This window comes from Pochonia chlamydosporia, chromosome 1 (genome assembly GCF_001653235.2).
Source record: "Pochonia chlamydosporia 170 chromosome 1, whole genome shotgun sequence".
Lineage (NCBI taxonomy): Eukaryota > Fungi > Ascomycota > Sordariomycetes > Hypocreales > Clavicipitaceae > Pochonia > Pochonia chlamydosporia.
Window position 1 is genome coordinate 1,374,068 of NC_035790.1, and position 18,986 is coordinate 1,393,053.

The following is an 18,986-nucleotide window of genomic DNA, read 5'->3' on the forward strand; positions in this document are numbered from 1 at the left end:
TTACGAAAAACACTTTTCATGATATACTGGGACGGAGTGGCGGCGTCTTTCAACAAAGACACTTATGGGACACACCTGCATTTGTGAGGCGAAAGCAAATCGTCAAAAAGAGACTTGCATTATGATACCCCTACTCAGGGCAAAACTTTAGAGAAGCGTGCTTACCGGCGTTTGGGGGACTGAAGAAGAACTTCAACATCTTTTTATTCCCCGTGTTTCTCTGGCCGAGCTTGTGCAAGTCAGTCAGTCGTACGGGCAGCAATGGGAATTTCGGAGGAGAGGGCTGCAATTTACCATTGGACGGGGGAAGATAGACAAGCAAGGAGATCTTGCTGCGGCTGTGATAGATAGACAGCTAGAGACCAAGAAACACCAGATGAGGGAACTTTGCGTTTGCACCATGACCATGTGAGATGTAAAGACTCTAATCGGCAGTCTGTTGGGTCATTATGTGACCTGATATGGGAAGACATGAATGTGTCGCTGTAGTGTGATGACTGCAGCGGTGACTGTAGGTTATTCCACTCATCATTTTGAATCTATAGAAGGTGCGGTTGTGGTTGCTCGAGTGGGTGCATTTCGATGAGCTTGCTAGTAGGTTTACAGTTTGTGGTAAAAGTATTTGCCTGTAACTTGACGATACGCTAGCACAATTAATATTCTCTGATGTACAAGGCAAGGCGATACATTTTACGTGTTTTGATATTATTGACTGCTACTGGTCATGAAATGCAATTCTGTAGAGTCATGTAACCCTCTGCTGCTGGGTTTGCAATCGCCATTACAATGCAGGTAATATCTATGGTGAATTTTTTTATGCCAAATGTGAGTACCTAGGTAGCTCTATTGTTGGAATGGTTGGCTGAGCTTGTATTATCTTCCTACGATACATGTATTGTATGTTGTACTGTGAAGACGCACCCATTTCCCTCTACGAAGTTTTGCAATCGCCATTGCAATGCAGATAGTATCTATAGTCAATTATTTGTGTCAAGTGTGCGTAGCTCTATTGTTGGAACAGTTGGCTTCGTTTGTGTTGGCTTCCTACGACATATGTATGATATGTTATATTGTACAGCCGTATTTTCCTCTGGTGCTGAGTTTGCATTATCGTGCTGCTGTATATATATCATATGTCATACTGTAATACTGTAAGGACACATCTCTCTTCCCGCTGCAAAGTTTGCAATCGCCACTGCAATACAGAGAGCATCTATACAAAAAATTTTTCATGCTAAACGTGAGTGCCTCTATTGTTGGGAAGGGTAGCGTAGTTGCAAGTTGATGGTTGAATGGAAGAATATGAAATTTGACCATTTTTTGGTCTCTGTCCATGTATATTGATACCCAACATTGAAACTGACCGCCCATGGGCGAAAGATGCATGTGCGTTATCGGGCTATTATGCTGTGCTTGGATTTGGCGGTGATTATGGGCATTACAATCGGTGCTAAGTTTGTCGACCAATGGCCTGCTCCTGTTACAATGTCTGCATCGTTTTTGATACAGGGTAGTTGTCCTTGTCATTGTTTTGGGTGCAGAATAGAACGACCTGTCAGAGATTCCAGAATGACGACCGGCTACGATTGGATTCTATGTCGGAAAAGCGGGTGGTTGGGCAATAACTGGACACTGAAACTAGTTCTCGGAGTGCTCTTTATTGGGGGCTCGATAATACGCCGATTCTGACAGCATTTTTTGAGGGCGTATCGCCCAAGTCAGGAGGAGTTTCAGAGTTTCACCTGCGACTAGGAGTGGACTTGATTGTGATGCATCTAGTTACATTTTTGGCACAGTTCACAGTTCTGACACGATTCTTATTCCGAGATGTCGTATTTATGTAGGCGGTGTATATCCATACTTGGACTTGTCGTCTCTGAGAGTACTCCGCAGAAATGGAGGAATCGCTCTTTACCCGATATCCGGGCAACTTATTGTGTTTGCGAATGCAAAAGATAGATACTCTCCAAAGATTCTCAAGTCCCCACTACAGCAGGCAGCGAAGCCTGATATCTATCATGAAATAGAGTAGTTGAGCGAAAATGTCTGTGGCAGTGTCGCTGTTTGTTGAGGCTCTGCGATACTGCAACGCCAGAGCCTCCCATTCTTCTCGCTCAACGTCTGGTGCCTTGAGTAAAGAGTCAATATGTACAGTATACTCAAGTAATCTCCACATCCAAGACACAAGTATTTCTCCTTTGTCCATTGACGAAGCCAAACAATCGCAGCTCCACCACAAGCAAAACAGTCAAGTTCGCCAAGGCAGCCTGATCCGTCGCCATCAGCCACATCAGGTAGAATACAGGCAAACTCTATGCTGCAGTGACAATGTGCACTGCCATCGACATCTCGACAAGCATGAATACCCAGGCAGATTCACTTGTACACGCGGCACCGCCGTGAGTTGAGCGCTTTCTAGAAGCATGCGCGATCCTTCCACACCAAGCACGAGGCATTCCCAGTTTCGGACTTGACCTATCTATATGACGTGCAGGGTGCCAAGCTTCTCCCCCTTTGCAAATAGCATCTATACTTTGCACACAATACAAACAATCGCCACAGGCCTATATTGTAAACGGCACCGGACGATAAATTCGAGCGCGGGAACCTCGACGTGGACGTAAGCAGTGGGGACCAGGCCGCCGGAAGAAACGGAGACAATAAGCGGTGATGGGAGCACATACTTGAGTATGTACGTTATGGAAACATAGGAGATGATAGGGCATTACTTCCGAAGAACTTTGGAGTCGTAGGACTGTACAGCACAATTAGGGTCTCGTCTGCGCTGGAAATGCAAACGATACTGCTCAGCCTGACGAGATCCATTGAACGATGCATACGCACCACGCAAGCAAGACAATGAATGGACCGGCCTCCTCGCTCCATCTTGATCGTGCATTGCGTCGAAAAATTGGAGACTGCAACCGATCTATGTTGAATGCCTAACTAAGTATGTACTCTACTCCGAAGTGTAAGCATAGTACTTCACTGCACAGTACTGCCCACTCGCAGGACAGAGACGAGAAACATCAAACAGAAACCTCGGCCTCTTGTTGCCAACAATAGGCCCGTGTCTGATGAATCACGATTAACGTGACACTCAGTGCTCTCATTTTTCGAACCCATTTTCCGGCTCGCCTCGGAAAAAGGGGGTCCCCGAGCGGCGTGTAGAGCCTGCACATGTAATCTCCGACAAGCACAATAGACGAACAATACGTACAATACTTGTCAAGTGTCAAGTAGGTATTCTTCGGGGAAGTTCCACAGATAACCCCAAGGTGACGTTGCAATCAACTCAAGAGCCAAGCAAGCATCATGTGGGAAAGGTGACAAAAATAGGTGGGCAGCAATTTTGATGACGGGTCAGATATACGGTAGCCGAGTTTGAGATACATTCTTCGGAATCGCCGACTAACGAACCGGTGTAGGGGACCTGAAACGGCGAAACATGCGGTTCACAAGGGAACAACGGGAAAAAAAAAAAAAAAAAATAGTAATATGGAATACTCAACTGTCATTTCCTGCTGGTCAGATAGACGTATGCAGGGACCTTGTGTTTTAGATGAGTACTCCGTGGACTGTAAATACCGGTAACTTGGGGATACAAATTTAAGAGGAAAAAAGAAAAAAAAAAGTGACAAGAGCGTCCTGTCCAACCGCGTAGCATGTCCCACGAGCATTGTCTAGAAAATGCCCACTGCTTACTGTACTCATGGGTACTACTATCTGGACCGGACCGCGTAGAGCTCCTACGAGACGAAATAGTCACGAGGGTAGAAAAAAAGGGTCGAAGCAATGACAGGAAACGATGCGTCATGAGTACAGTTATCTCGCGTCCTATAAAAAAAAGAGACATGCAGAATGCGTTTCAAAGATCACCGAATGCCCAAATGATGACAAAAAGAATTCCCCTTCTGGAAGGCAGAAAGAAAAGAATAAGAAACAAGAAAGCAAAACAAGTCTGCAGGGAAAAAAAAAAAAACGCCATATTGATTCATCCACACGTGGCGAACAAGTAATACCATGCGATTTTGTTTCTACCGGAAGAAGGAGAAGCAAAAAAAAAAAAAAAAGCAAAGAGAAAAAAGTCTTGATTTGTTTCCCGATCCGGCAACTCATGTAGATGAGGCGCGCTGCCAACTCCACGTCATCAAATTTGTTGGGTGCAGGGGACGGGGAAGAAGGAAAGGAAAAACGTCAGCATTGCATGCATAATCTTGAGTGAGATCTGAGATTTGGGAGGACGAACGCCATGGGCAGGATGGGGATGGGAACGCGGGTTCTTGATGTTGGCCGATTTTATGGAGAAAGGGTGCGGTGCATTGCTCGGCATACTTTTTATCATGTCGATGGTTCTGAATCAATCTGTTGGTTATGATGTATGCTCCGGTGACTAGTTTGGTTGGTTGGGGGATGAAAATGATAATGGGATAATGTGAGACGTCAGAGTTTGGTTGAATATCACGACCAACACATTTTCAAAACCTCACTTGCCTATACAGGAAATTTTGTTTGTTACATTGCGTCACGTTACAGCAAGGTACAGTCAGTATCAACACAACATCACCACTTTCAGGCAAGTAGTCAAGTTGCCTGGCATGGATTCAACGATAATAATATCCGATAAAAGTCCTCATCAATTCTCACATGAATGCAAAAATCTCACACTCATATCAATACCCTCCCAGGCAGCAAACCCCATCAACACACAAAAAGTCCAACTAAACCACCGCTCACCAGTCCAGAAGACGGAAAACGGAAGAATAGCCCAAACCACATGGTCACTGCCCATCTTCAGCATTGACGAGGCCGTAGCTCCCAAACACCGACCACACGCCTCACACATGACGCTGAATAAAACAAAGAAACACACACACAGTTTGCACGCCTACACCAAAGACCACCTAAAGATCACAGCTTTCCCACACCCATCTTCCACAAGTTCCGCGCAACAATGCCAGAAAGTTCCGGCGGCAGCCATTCGGAAGCTCCCCACGCCCTACCCATCGGCGTTACCCAAAAGTGGCTGCGGCAACTAACCATTATTTTACGCTCTCATGCCGTATTTGCGCTTTCCCGGCAACCTCCCTTTTGCCCTATTCTGCCTGGCCGGTATGTATTGTTGCTGTAGGACGGGTACGTGGTGGATCATGTTCGAATAGGCTTCCAAGGACAATAAGAAACTCTTTTTTTTTTTTTTTTTTTTTTTTTTTTTTTTTTTTTTTTTTTGCGCACTCTAAATCTGTGGAACACCAGTATTGCGCCTCACACTCATAGGCTACCATTATTTGTAATTGGAAGACGAAAAGAAAAATCCGGTTTCGCTTACGTCGTCGGTGGAGAGAAAACCAAAACAGACAGACTGCCAAAAGGAGTCTTTTGCAGCGATACCGACCTTCGTCCGTCTATGTTTAGACAACCGAGTTGACCCGTGGGCTTCTCGCTTCATTTCTCTACCTGTAAGCGACGTAGTATGTTTCTAATTAAACGGAAAGTCTCCGTTCCGTTGATCTGTATTGGAAACGAGCCAAAGAGTCTGGCAGGGCTGAACGCAGGCGGTGGACAAGCGAAGGATCAAAGGTAAAAAAAGAAAATGTTACTGTACAGTATCACTCGCCTAGCAGTCATATGTAACAATGGAGTTTGGTGTAACAATACAGTAGGCGTCTTTTTGATGAACACGTAAGACCAGGGGGCGTGTGTGATGGAATTGGAGTCTGGTGGAATAGAGTCAAAGTTCAAAGTTGGGCAAGACAAAGTCAAGGTCAGTGTTTCAATGCCGGTCTGCGGTGCCGCGAGGACCTTTCTCATCCAATAGGCATCAGTTGATTGTTGCGAAAGCTATTGTTGCCATGTGCTTCCATGTCAATGCTTTGAGTCCGGCGGCAAGCCGACATCAAATCAATCCATAGGAACATGGAAGCATCAAATAGATTCTTTAATATACAGTACTATATGGTATCAATATGGAATCGGCCGGAAGGAGCATCAATTGGTGGAAAGCGACGTGGCCCTGGCTCAGGGCCGCGGATTTCATTATACTCCAGAGGCAATCCCATGATGACATCTAGCCTCCCATACAAAACAGCACATTGTACACACTCACTCCTCATTACTAACAATACGGATTACGGAGACAGCGAAACGCCTCGCAATCGGAAACGTTTAACCCGCAACCACCTTAAAGCCTTGTACCACATCCTCGGGTCCAAAGGGACCAGCAAACTCCACGCCACCGCGCCGCCTCGTGGAGTTTGTCAAAAACGGGACAAAACCTCAATGGGGTGGGAACAATAAAATGGAAAAGAATACGGGTGTGCGAAACGAGACTTTTGTTCATCCTTCTGCCGAGGGCGTGTCAACACTCCCCAACTTTCCAACCCTGATATGGTGTGCACGCTCGGTAGATGCGTCGTGTCAGTTATGCTTGAGCCTCTCGGTGGGCGTGGCCTATGATTGTGCTAAACGATGGGCTTTGAAGAATGGTCCCGTCGTATTTACGGTTTTTTCTGTCCTTTCGGTCCCGGTGATCTGGGGGCTAGGCTTGGTCTGTGAGAACAAAAAAGGATGACGGACGAACAAAAGGTATGAGCGCTCGTGATAGGTGGAGGTACGACTACGTGCAAGATCATTTTCAACTGGAGTGTTTGTAAAGGCCTCATGTGACATGGTTGAGGTCGTAGGTTCCTTACACTTGCTAGGTTTCATTCTGTTATACGTGTAAGCAACTCGTGTCAAACCAACAGCGGTACAGTAACACTTGGCTCATATGACTTGACCTTGAGCCAACCCCTTGGGCATGAATTTTTGATAGACGGTTTATCAAAGTTGCCACTCGAGAGGATATGTATGATATGACAGCTCAAAAGAAGCCTCGAGTTTCGCGGTTGCCTGCTGTCCCATGCCCACTACTCACCAACAAACAACAGCAAATGATAAAGCTAGGCAGTAGGATACGGTACTTACAAGATTTTTAGTACGAGATAGTGATTTACTGTAGGTACCGTATTAATACAATGCGCTGTACTACACAATCACACGGCGCCTCTTCAAATGACATCATGTCTGCCTTATCGTCTTGGCACTAAGCTTCCGCTTGTAGCAGAGTCCTCATCTCGCCTTGTGCGAAAACGTGCATCAAAATCCGACAGCTTGGGAGACACTACTCTAGTGCCGCCGCCAGTCAGCAAAGCATTAGTTTGCCGCTAGCTAGCGCCAGATTCCATGAAGGATGTCGAGATGTGGATGGATGCTGCTCCGATCATGCCGCTAAACTATTGGAAGCAATGACAAGCAAGCCTGTTTACCCTGGTAAATACAAGCCACTCTTCAAGAGGGGATGAAACTAAAAAACACCATGTAAGCGGAAATGGGCGACGTGAAGAAAATGGGGATAAGAGAAAACGCAGTGGTGGCATGTAGATTCGGCTAGGTATTTTTCTTGCCAACCATGTTGCGAACCCAATCCTCGGACTCGTCGCCACGGGATCGAAAGGCCGTCAAACGATGGCAGGATGGAAAGACTCGTGACTTTTGCTCGAAAGAGGCTGACTAAAGTAAAAGGTTCAACCAACATGTTGAGTTTTTCTGACAAGAAAGAAGACGTCTTGAGGCTTGGCATGACTGAGGGGGCGCTTCCCTTGCCGAGTGGCTGGTGGTGACTGGTGGTGTTGTGACCTCGAGGGGGTGACAGAGGGCCACATTGAAGCCAATCTGGACAGGACTTTGCGACTGGTGTGCACTGTATCCAAGAGTCATACAGCACAAGAGACGCCAGACTCGGGGGGAACAAACCAAAACCGGTGCAAAATGGGTTCAAATGTTGGTGAATGCAGTGCCAAGCAAAGACACAATATAAAACCTGGCAGCCAATCACACGCAGCAAGGCGTTCAAATGTTGTGGTTGACACTGACCTGGCCGAAGCTGTGGGGCCAGAGCCGATGGAGCCGCCCAGCCAACGGCAGTCCGGGACACGGGCGCTAAACCCAACAAGGTAGTCAATGGACCGACTCCTCAGCCCGATTTCGACAACAATAGCAATTATGGAAGCGGACAATAGGAAGATGCCCAGATGTCGAGTTCCAACCCACGACTTGGGGGTGAGGACCAGACGCCTCCTCATTCTGCCATGTACGGAGTTACGAGGACTCTGATGTACTGTGCTGTACAGTACTGTACTGCACAGTTACTGTAATACCAGATGGTCAGTCAAGCTTCAGTGAACCGCTGGGAAATGCAGTATCAGCACGGTACTTACAGTACAGCACAGTCGACAAAATGTCCATCCGGAAATCCTCCCGCGGACACCGTCGCGGACGCCGTTGCAGTCCTATCCCATACCTAGGTACCCAACAGAGTCTGGTGTCTGGTTTGTTTGCCGGATCAACCTGACCTGACCTAGCTCACTGTCCTCCGTACGGAGTATCCGACCCGAAGAAATAAACAATATGATTCAGCCTGACGCCTCCATGCAACATTGTCGCCGGCCGAACCGCCGATGGCACTGGTTAGAGACTCCTACTCGTTGCGAATTCGCTTAATTGACACATATACAGGACACGACAGGACACTGTACATGACATGGCATGACTTGAAAGCATGCGGGATGCCAATGATCCGTGTGTGTGTAGTGTGTGCGTACTGCATATCCCGCCTCTGTGAGTTTCCCCATCGTACGATGAATGCACGATCGTAGCTAACATGCTTGAGCAATGGCCACCCCGAGCCTTTTCGGCTGCTTTCTTGCCATTCGCATTCGCACCCCCATTGCTTGCCACTTCGACGGATGAAGTGATGGGGACATCGTCATCGTTTGATACTGGTACAGTACACACTTTGAACCTATTCACAGACCAAAACAAAACTGGAAAGTGAAAAAAAAAATGAAAAAAAAAAAAAAAAAATGGAGGCGTCACAACCAGTGGGACTGTTGTCCTTCGACAATACAGAGTAACCATGCCACTTTGAATCCGCTGTAGCTGTGAATAGCACGCATAATCTCGCTTGAGCCAGCTCCGACGGAGAGGCCCCCAAAAGGGCTAAAAAAAGGGCAGAGGGGAGAAGCAGCGGTCATTGATAGCGTAGCCGCCCAGGCAAGCCAGGACTTGTAGTGTCCATGCCTCCTCACCTGTGACAAGATGGTTGGTCCGGCTCATGAACGGTTGTGACCGTCAACGTCCAACTAGACTAGACTAGACCGGACAGGGTTCAGGGAAGTAGTCAAGCAGATAAATAGCTTACATGGACAGAGTACTTGTATGCATATCGTGGGATATCCTGTCGTGGAATAGACAGAACCAGAAACATTACCATACAGTACAGTACTATACTGCACCATAACAACGTAGAATAAATTTCCACCCAATTCATTCTCGACCTGCAGTATTACAATCTCGCAGTCTCGGAAGAATCCACAGACCTGGGTCTCGCATGAACAGAAGAAAAAACCCTTTTGTTCTCACCGCACGCAAAGGGCGCGATCTCACACACCCCCTCCCCTGCACCTCGACCCCCCCGACCCTAGCTTTTGAATGAATGGAAGGAGAAGGAAGAAAAAGAAAAAGAAATTGGCCCAAGTTTGCTGCTCTGGCCTCCCCATTGTACAGGTAGCGCTGAGGCGAACCGGAATTAGGCATTTGGATTCCAATCCATTCCCCATTTTTCGTTTGTTGCACTGACGAAGCTGAGGCAGCAGAATGGGAAATTGTTGCGGTGCCCGCCCATTGATGAATTGTCATTCATTCAAAACGACGCTCCCCATATAAATTGCCACGATGCTGAAATCAAAGCTGGGAGGATGAGCCTATTCCGCGGACGAATAATAAGATCTGAATGAGATGGCCGGCTAGATTGGATTGCATTGGCACCCCCTCAATCCCGAGTATCTGGGGTGACACAACCCATTTATTGGCGCTGTGAAAGAGGCGGAGAGAAGGGGGCATTGAATCATCGTGTGCGATTGGTGAATTTCTTCCTAGAAGATAGCACCATCTACCCGATGTACGTACGGTACTGCACTGTACCTAGGACTGTTACACAAGAACAAGGGGTGAGGGCGTGTGACAGAAGCATTTGATGTATGTATTGTATCTCTCATCCACACGGCAATGGGAAGGGGGAGGGAGGAAGGGAGGACCAGAGCGGTCAGGCCCGGTGAGAGAAAAAGGAAGTACCACGAACCGTATGTATGTATGTACAGTGCAGTACAGGGGCATAGAGCACGAGGACCCATGCATGACATGTTTCGTCAGTGCCAAAATAAAAATCCAAGGCCAGGTCGGGTACAGCATTGTATGAGTGGCTGTTTCTAGTTTGCTACCCATTCACTCTCCAGTTGAGCTGTGGAGATGCCGAGTGAGTAAGTGAGGTGAGTGAGTGAATGAATGAATGAATGAATGGGAAGAAAAAGGCTGGGCACACACCCCGTCCACCTCAAGGGCGTGTGTGGCGTGTAGGAACATCTCGTTTCCGGAGCCATGCGATTTGCCGCCCCCATCCAGTCCTGTAACTTTTTCTAAGCAATGACAAGTGGTGAATGGGTTAGGTTGGGTGGGAAGGGGGAGGCGTGAATGATGACAAGGAAGCTGGGCTGTAGAATAATAGTGGTTTGGGGGTGTATACATGATACGTATACCCGAGCGAGGGTGTGAACAGGACAGGACAGGACAGGACAGGACAGGACAGGACAAGGAAAAAGATATTGTATGTCGCTGTCACTGCAGGACAGCAAAGGAAAAATAAATAAATAAAAATCCAAACAAAAATGCTGGTGTCTTTTCCCATTGAGGCATTCTGATCCGACGGTACGTGATCTGTGCTTTCTCTCGCTCGCGGAACGCTGTTGACAGAATACCGAGTAGACGATGCTAGACCATATAATGGAGCAAGACGAAACACCAACGAGGCTGGCTGGGGTGCTCATAGCTGGCGAGATATATGAACCGCAGGTTCCTACCCTCTGTTTCACCCATTGTTTTTTTCGCCCTCTCAATCGAAAGATATCGAATTGCTTTGGCTCTTCTTGCTTTTAGACTTTTGTCTGTGTTACCCATCTCTATTTCCTTACTTGTCGTTTTAAGCACTTATACACACCATCTTGCTGGATAATATACGCATTTGGGACACACACTCACCTCTGCTTGAACCAAGACGACTCATCTCATCCCACTCCATTTCATCGGATTGGACCTTGGCAGCTCTTGTCATCATCCCCTCATCCTTGATCTGCGCCCTATAGCATCCTGTTCTGCATTCACATACGCCTGCGTCACTGTTGGCTGCATGGGTAGTTTTCGGTCGAGAGACATACATACATAAACACTTGACCTCCCTGGTGGCGCGAGACTCCAAGCCTGGTATAAGTGCCGCCAACAACGCCATATTTGTCGTCTGAGACCGGGATTAATCACCCTCATCGCCGCCGGAAGAAAAGCCCCCTTTTCGACAATTCCTGGACTAACGTTCGGGTACATCGCTCGTCGCCTTTTTCCTCTTGGACTGCGCTTGCATCCGGACACGCGCGACAGTGCAAACACTGGTGTTTCTGTCGTGGCATTCTTGTGGCGGGCATCGCGGTATAAACACCCGACCTGCCCTTGCGTATCCGAATCCCTGGGACCATCTCAGACATTGAAAACGTCTTGTTGGTTTTCCACAGACTGCTTACATCTCTCGGGAAGCATTCCTGTAAACGTGCGTGTGGCCACGAACTCACTTCCTCGTCATCAATTCCACAACCTTTATCCCACAATGGAGGCCGCCATTGCGACAATCCTTGACCCTCAGGGTCTTCTTTCCAAAGAGTCGGCAAGTCAAGTGTCTCCTCCACCAGCGTATTCTCCCCAGTCACGACACAGCCCTGCCAGGATGGCCGCAGCTGGAGATGCACAAATGTACTCTACTCTGCCTTCGCCGCCAGTGGTACTCGGTCGAGCTCCTCTGTCTGCTATCCTCGCCAGCGAGGATGAAGCCGACTCCGAAGAAGGCCAGTCGCCTATTAGCCTACGAATCAATACCTCCATCAGAATCTCAAGTCATAACAACATCGTTTGCTTCAACGATACTCCCTCGGAACATGCCAACGCCATTGCTCGAGCTGTGGTCGTTGCTCTCCAGGAAAACAGCTCTGGACAATGTGGCATTCCGATGATTGATGAAGATGGTCGACCAAGACCTGTTCGAATCGAAGTCGACGCTGGCGTGGAAGTACAAGGCTCAGGAAATGTGGTTGGTAATGAAAAGATTGTCAATGACGTCTTGAGGCAACGTCGTCAGCTTCGTCGTCAACGCGGACAGGGGTCGGACGAAGAAGATGACCAAGATGAGTCTGCTAAGCGCAGGAGGACCGAGTAAAGTAACATCTATTTTGATATCGTGAATGGGCATTTTGGCGCTTTTCTTCCTTTCTCTATTCTGGTTCTGGCTGCATAAAACGAGGTGTGGGATACCCCTTGGCCGTTACTGGTAGAACCAGTGCGAGCCGTTTTGTTTATTTAGGCGTTTGGTAGTCTTGTTGAATTCATTTCTTTTTTCCTCACTCATACAGTGCCTGCCAGTTCACGCAAGTAGTGACTTGTTCTCGCCTCTCTGGAGCATCATCTTGGTATGACCTGCCAGAGGGTCGTCCTGTTCACTTGTCGAAGCGTAAACCTCCCAGGAGCAAAGCTGCCAAACAAACGACACACGTTTCTCTCATGGTCCGGCTTGTCATCTTCACTCGAGTCGAGCATGGCGTCTTCCCGCTCTCCTCGAAAGCCCCCGTTCCAGATTGTCGGGATTGCCTGCTGCTGTCAACCGAACCTTGCCCTGGATGTCACCAGTGGCTGACCTGCACCACCTTTGACTTTCCCAGCGGCCTCCTTGCTGCGTAGCCAGCAGGCTGGATACGCTAGTAGCGATAGCGTCTCGGCAAAACGACTTGCATGGCGTCCCGAACCCTCATTCACCACCCTGTCCCAGCAGAGTGGCTCTCTATTCAAGTCGATCCGATGACATTCTTCTCAAGACGCCCATCGAGGATGGGCTTGCTTCCAACAGTTGATGTCCTCATCACCTAGCCTCGAACTCTGGTAGGGCCAAACAACTCCCTGTTCTGCCACCAATGACAACCATGGTGAGCCAGTGCAGCGCCCGCTACTTGGTTCAATATGCTTCAATGACGCGAGCCACAGCGCCGTGGTGTTGGACCAGATGCATTCCCACTGTGACACTTTTCGACTTGCAAGGAACGCGTCAACGGCAGGCTTGGTGTGGTGCCGTCGTCCCCTCCGGTCGGCTGGTTGTGTGTTGCGACTGCGACGCCCACTTGGAATATCTCCAGACCCTGTGTGTTGCCACCAATGCCTTTTGATCAAACGGTTCCGTTCTGAGAAAACGTCACCATTCTGGTCACCATTTTGCGGCTAACCGTTTCCCGCACTATTGATGTTCATCCATCAGTCCAGCCAGGCTGACTCGTCACCTTTTCTCCATCGTGGGCTCATCAATCAGCACTATTCGCTCTCAATAAACAAGTCCCAATGGCCAACCCTCAGCTGCTTGTTCGTCCCGCTTCATCTCAACGCCTGAATGGATACTCCCTAGCCCATGGTGGTGGAATTCTTCAGCTTGCCCCTCATCTTCTCCCTCTGCCCCTCTTTCCAAGAGCTCTGCCACCGCACCTGAGCTGTCCGGATTCGTATGGCCCACCACCTTCAGCCACCTTGTCAAGGAAAGGTGCAAGCTGAACGTAGTTTAAACTGTAAATTCAAATTTTGTGAAGCAGCGTGAGATCTCTTGTTGCGTTGTTCCCAAAGTCGAGTTCGTCTGCAGTCTCGCTCACTCCCGTCCCTCGTCCCTCGCGTAGAGATACCATACCGTTGTGATTCAGACGAACAAGCATAGCATTTCGACCAACAAACAACCACGACAATGGCCAATTTCACCATTCGCAACCTGACGATTAACCCAGTCGAGCTAGTTCACGTTCAACGATTCGAGAGCGAGAAGATCAAGCAGGGCAATGTACTCTCAAATGTGACGACTGCCATCTCTGGCTTCCTCAACGCTACCGAGAGTGTATCCCATGAAATTCACCCCAGAGGCGAATCCATCAAGAGTGACGATGTATCGATTCGCGTCGAGCCTTTCCAGGTCAAAGAAACGGATGTTCGGTCTGCGGACCCTGGAAATGAAGTTGTGCGACTGACTTTCAAAACGGAAGACCATCGGTATGAGACAGACATCCCAAGCCCCAGTACGAAATCTGCCGTCATGAAGAAGCTGGACGATGGGCCTCACGATTTGACCGTGGTATACGTTCCAAACGGCGCTTTAATTGCCATTTTCTCTTCCGCAAAGCTCAATGCGTGGATGCATGAGCTCCAGGACGACTGGCCACTGACGGTCCTGTCCATTCCTGGCACTCACAACTCGCCTACTTGCCACAAAGCACTTCCCTCGGTTCGTTGCCAAGCTGTTGGTGTTCCAGAGCAGCTTCAAAATGGCGTCCGCTTTCTTGACATTCGGGTGTCGGCCAACACAGATGACGATGTGCTCACCCTCGTCCACAGCGCGTTTCCAATCTCTCTCACCGGAAACAAGTACTTTGCCGATATGTTGGAGGACATCTATAAGTTCCTAGAGGAAAACCCCAGCGAGACCGTCATTATGAGTGTCAAGCGCGAAGGCACCGGAAAAGGCACAGACGCCCAGGCAGGCAAGTACCTCAAGAATGGGTACGTTGATAAGCGAAGCGACCGCTGGTGGACTGATCCTAGGGTTCCCAAACTGGGCGAGGCTCGTGGCAAGATTGTTCTTGTCCGTAGATTTGGCTTGGATGACGAGATGAGAAACGGCGGCTATGGTATTGATGCGCAGGAGTGGCCTGACAACTGCGAGGACGGCGTTGGCGGCGGTGGCGGCTTCCGCATTCAGGACTTCTACGAAGTCACCGAAAGCCAAAATATTGAAAAGAAGATCGAGTACAGTCGCGGCCAGCTAGAACGGGCCGCAGAGCAAGCCTTTGCACTTGCCGGAATGCCCAACTACAACGCAGAAGCTCACCCTCCGCCCTTCTTCATCAACTTCCTCAGTGCCAGCAACTTCTTCAACGCCACATGTTGGCCTGAGAGAATTGCCGCCAAGGTGAATCCTGCTGTGATTGAGTACCTTTGTGGCAAGCATGGTGAAGAAGGTAGAGGCCCCAAGCAGCTCAAGGTTGGCACTGCAGGAACTGGTATTGTAATTACTGACTGGGTTGGTGCCAATGACAATTGGGATCTTATCCGCTGCATTGTGGGCATGAATGCTCGCCTTCAGCTTCGAAGATAGAACACAAAGCCTGCTCAATTGCATCGCGGGGAGGAATTATTATGTAGAACGGGATGCTGTAGTTACACGAATGTCACGAATGTAGGGACTAGAAAATGATGGCACAATTGAAATTTATATTGAGGTCTTGCTATATCGCCACGGGCTCATGTGCATCTGTCAAGTACTATGGTCAGCGACAATGCCTCACAATGTCTGCAATAGGAAAGAATAAGGAATAATTGCCATGTCAGTTCTCCAAGGTGAAAAGGTTGCTCATCACGATGAACTCAGCTAGTGCTTATAAGCAGAACTCATCCTAATGGCGGGATTTTGAAATAAATGATGTGAAATGCGCCTACCTTTGGATGCATGCATTCATCTGTCGTGGCACAGTTTTGTTCATACCTGGGAGACACGGTCAGTCTGACATAAACATAAAATGAAGCAGCATTGCACAAGTGAATCTAGAAATTGTTAGCCACGTATGTTGATACACCAGGTATTCGACGCATACCGACTATATCAGAAGTTGTTGTTGTGTTCATGCTCCAACAATCGAAGTGATTGAGGATCAAACAGTGTGAATACTTTGGTAAACTCATCACAATAGTCGAAGAGGACAGGACAAAAATCAATTCAAGTTAAATACCTAATTGCACATAGATGTTAGTTGGCTACACGAAATGGCTGGCAAAAATAAACAGCTATGCCAAGAGCCACGATCAGGTGACGAAGTGTCATCAAGAGGCCCTGCCAGTCTTCCACCACAAGGGTTGTACAGCCTTGCTTTCAAGGGTGAAAGGTGGTAGGGCTCGATATGTCCGCCCGTTCGTTCAAATCTTCATCATAAAGTGGCTTCATTTCTGGGAATCGTGGAGAAGATATGCAAGTACCTATCGAAACAATATTAGCCACTGAACATGTAGAATATGGCAGCTGCAAAATTTGCGTTTGATTCTCCAATCAGACAAGGCTGAAACTTATACAACGTTATCCACATCATGTATTAAGCATGAGGAATCCCTAAGGTGTCGTTTTGATCATCACTTGGAGGTGTGTGGGGGAGTTAAGGCAGTAGTTGAAATGGACCAACCTTTTGAGCAATAATTTAGACCGTGTCGCCGGTAGTCCATATTGATGGACATCTACATCTTCAATCAGATCAGCAAATGTTTCATCAATTGATATCAAAAGCGGTAATGTGATCCAATGCCTCCTCAGTGTAATTCTAGAGTTTGATGAAGTCACCATGGTTTGGTATGAATTGGATTGTTCGTGTAAAGAATTCATCACAGAAAAATTGAGCAAGAATATGGAGAGGAGAAGGCTTACCGATGAATATGATCACCGCACCATGATGCACGAAGCCGGATGAGCACTTGCTCACCAAGTCGACGTAGCTGGTGCGGTGAAAATGTTGGTGGAAAGAAACAAAAAGTGAAAAGCTCCGCAGGAATTTTTCATGGCGAGAAGGTTGAAATGGGGTAGCTAAAAGTAAGCTAACCTGAATTGGCTAGCGGTTGTTGTGAGCTCACCAGCCTTACTGTGGCTAGTAGGGTGGCGGTGCACCCGATCCCTCCCGGTGCCAGCTTGCGTGGCGAATCACCAGTGAATGCAGTCTTATAAGTTGATGTCACCCAGGCCAAAAGCCAGGCACACAGGCATCTGTAACAAACCAGTTCTCCTCTGTTTCCATCGCAGGAGGAGCAACAACAACAAACACCATCATGGCGTCCCAAGGGGCAATATGGGGGTTTCCCACCCTCCGCTTCCTTAGGTTCGCTGTGGCCAAAACGACCAAGGCGGTTCGCAGCAAGATAACGGACGCTGCGAAGCCGTTCCAGGGTCAAGCACAGGCTATTCCTGTGCGAAGCGGATACACCGGGCGACAGCCTATTCATCCAGCAGCTCTATTGAAACAGCAGAAACGTGGATTAAGGTTGTTCTCCAGCGTCACAGGTTACAACTTCAACAACCTAGTTCGGCGATACATCAGTTCTGGGCGAACTGGACCCTCTCGATTCGACAGATCTAAGCTACCTTCATCAAATACATCTCGACGAGTTGCCCAGTTCTCTGGACGAGCTCCCTTCGCAAATACTCTGCGTCCTAATCTCACTGGTGGTGCCATGCCAAGAACCGCTGGAGGCTATAGCATCGGCGGCGGAGCGAGATACTTCTCTCACACTCCAGCAGCACCGGCACAAGTTGTGCAAAATGTTTCCCAGGCAATGAGAGGATTCCTTCTCTCCGGCAAGAAGCTCCGATATGACGGCGTTAATACCCGTGGAGATCGCCGATACCGTGCTGTAACCAGCCTCGAGGACGAAGCTATGAACCGAATGGCCGCCGTCCCCGGCTTTACTCCCGGTTCCTTCATCGACTTCCAGATGAGCCCCATTATCACAGCCCTGAGCCCCCTAGCCGCTGCTGTTGTTCGTGCCTCTAATGACTCAATCCTCCGATCTGGGGCACTCGTTGAGCCTACCGTTCTGGATACGGAAGGATTCCTCGAAGTCTTGTCTGTTGACCTGCGTCGAGCTAGGAAACATTTGAAAGCAGTCATGGCCGACTTGAAGCGACTGAAAGCGCTAGGCGCGTTGCCTGTATCATTGGAGGCAGGAAGCAAGCTTCGAGTTCGCTTCCCTGGTGTTGACGCAATCTCTGTTGAGCGGCTGTGTGACGACATAGGCATCGAGCGAGGCATCATAGGCCAGGATTCGGACTTTGATGCTGCGACTGGGACTACAGTAGCGCTCAAATTCCCCTTTGCTCCGGAATCCGAGCGAGCGATAAGCTCCCCTGGTGGATCGGCTCGGTCACTCACTGGATACGACCTTGACGATGTGGAGTCGTTGTTAGAGGATGACTCTTTCGTGAGAGAGGCATTTGCCTGCGACTTGGTGGACAGTCCATGGGTTTCCGAGCCCGAAGGCTATGAGAGCATGTCTCCGCCCATGCAGCCTGAAGAGCGTCCATCAGATGAGTTTGAGCGCTATGACGAGATATACCGATTTTTGGCGGAATGCGACCGTGGTCGGGGAAGACTCGGGTGAGGGCGAAACCTCTGGTACATGAAATTGAGCGATACCAGCCCACTAGTTTGTGATAGGATCTGAGGTGGGATTACACTCGTTTGTAACATTTTGTTTTTAGTGCTAGAGCACGATTTCACCTCGTCAGGCCATGTAGCTTCCCATAGTTTTTCATTGAGTGCAAGTACCTCCAAAACTGCTCAAGTCTCGTCTGCGAGTGTTCTAAAAGTCAACACTGTGTATCATAATTGTGGTATATCTCTTTGTCTTGCTGGATCCTGGCTCAGCCCATGTGAGGGTTTTGGTGACGATATTTTCGACTCGAGGAGACTAGTCGAAGAGGAGATGTGCTGCAAAAGTATGCCGAACGAGATCAATTCAGCACACATTACGGCACAGTGCTGGCTCGTGGATGGCATATTTGCGTCTGAAGCATCCAATGCCACAAGATTTCCGCTGTGAGAAGAAGACCAAAGCAGACGACAATGTCTGCACCGAGCTATGGGCTGTTTGTGGCTGATGTTGAAGGATTTTGTCTGCCTTCTTGATGCTTTCAAGGTCAACTGGTGGTCAAATCTGGTTGATGCTACACGCTTGCTCAGGGTCAGAGTCTGGCACGGACCCTCCAATCAATGATAACGTGTGCAGTGGCCAGCCCC

The 18,986-nt window shown here is 48.6% G+C and overlaps 7 protein-coding genes across 7 annotated transcripts; 5 read left to right on the forward strand and 2 right to left on the reverse strand.

Annotated features, from left to right (window-relative positions):
• Positions 1 to 2,042: 2,042 nt before the first annotated feature.
• On the forward strand, positions 2,043 to 2,408 carry VFPPC_17413 (hypothetical protein; the record flags this gene model as incomplete). Its single annotated transcript, XM_022429124.1, has 1 exon — positions 2,043 to 2,408. The coding sequence occupies one exon, from the start codon at positions 2,043 to 2,045 to the stop codon at positions 2,406 to 2,408; it is 366 nt and encodes a 121-aa protein (XP_022285859.1).
• A 1,742-nt stretch (positions 2,409 to 4,150) lies between these two features.
• Positions 4,151 to 4,345, reverse strand: VFPPC_00323 (hypothetical protein; the record flags this gene model as incomplete). Its single annotated transcript, XM_018280365.2, has 1 exon — positions 4,151 to 4,345. One exon carries the CDS (start codon positions 4,343 to 4,345, stop codon positions 4,151 to 4,153), a length of 195 nt encoding a protein of 64 aa, XP_018148397.2.
• A 253-nt stretch (positions 4,346 to 4,598) lies between these two features.
• Positions 4,599 to 5,039, forward strand: VFPPC_17412 (hypothetical protein; the record flags this gene model as incomplete). The annotated part of the gene is made up of 1 exon (XM_022429123.1): positions 4,599 to 5,039. One exon carries the CDS (start codon positions 4,599 to 4,601, stop codon positions 5,037 to 5,039), a length of 441 nt encoding a protein of 146 aa, XP_022285860.1.
• Positions 5,040 to 9,366: 4,327 nt separating this feature from the next.
• On the reverse strand, positions 9,367 to 9,738 carry VFPPC_17411 (hypothetical protein; the record flags this gene model as incomplete). Its single annotated transcript, XM_022429122.1, has 1 exon — positions 9,367 to 9,738. One exon carries the CDS (start codon positions 9,736 to 9,738, stop codon positions 9,367 to 9,369), a length of 372 nt encoding a protein of 123 aa, XP_022285861.1.
• A 2,011-nt stretch (positions 9,739 to 11,749) lies between these two features.
• Positions 11,750 to 12,352, forward strand: VFPPC_12752 (hypothetical protein; the record flags this gene model as incomplete). Its single annotated transcript, XM_018290529.1, has 1 exon — positions 11,750 to 12,352. The coding sequence occupies one exon, from the start codon at positions 11,750 to 11,752 to the stop codon at positions 12,350 to 12,352; it is 603 nt and encodes a 200-aa protein (XP_018148398.1).
• A 1,557-nt stretch (positions 12,353 to 13,909) lies between these two features.
• On the forward strand, positions 13,910 to 15,310 carry VFPPC_00326 (phosphatidylinositol phospholipase C; the record flags this gene model as incomplete). Its single annotated transcript, XM_018280366.1, has 1 exon — positions 13,910 to 15,310. One exon carries the CDS (start codon positions 13,910 to 13,912, stop codon positions 15,308 to 15,310), a length of 1,401 nt encoding a protein of 466 aa, XP_018148400.1.
• Positions 15,311 to 17,019: 1,709 nt separating this feature from the next.
• VFPPC_00327 (casein kinase II beta 2 subunit) lies at positions 17,020 to 18,348 on the forward strand (the record flags this gene model as incomplete). Its single annotated transcript, XM_018280367.1, has 1 exon — positions 17,020 to 18,348. One exon carries the CDS (start codon positions 17,020 to 17,022, stop codon positions 18,346 to 18,348), a length of 1,329 nt encoding a protein of 442 aa, XP_018148401.1.
• Between the last annotated feature and the right edge of the window lie 638 nt (positions 18,349 to 18,986).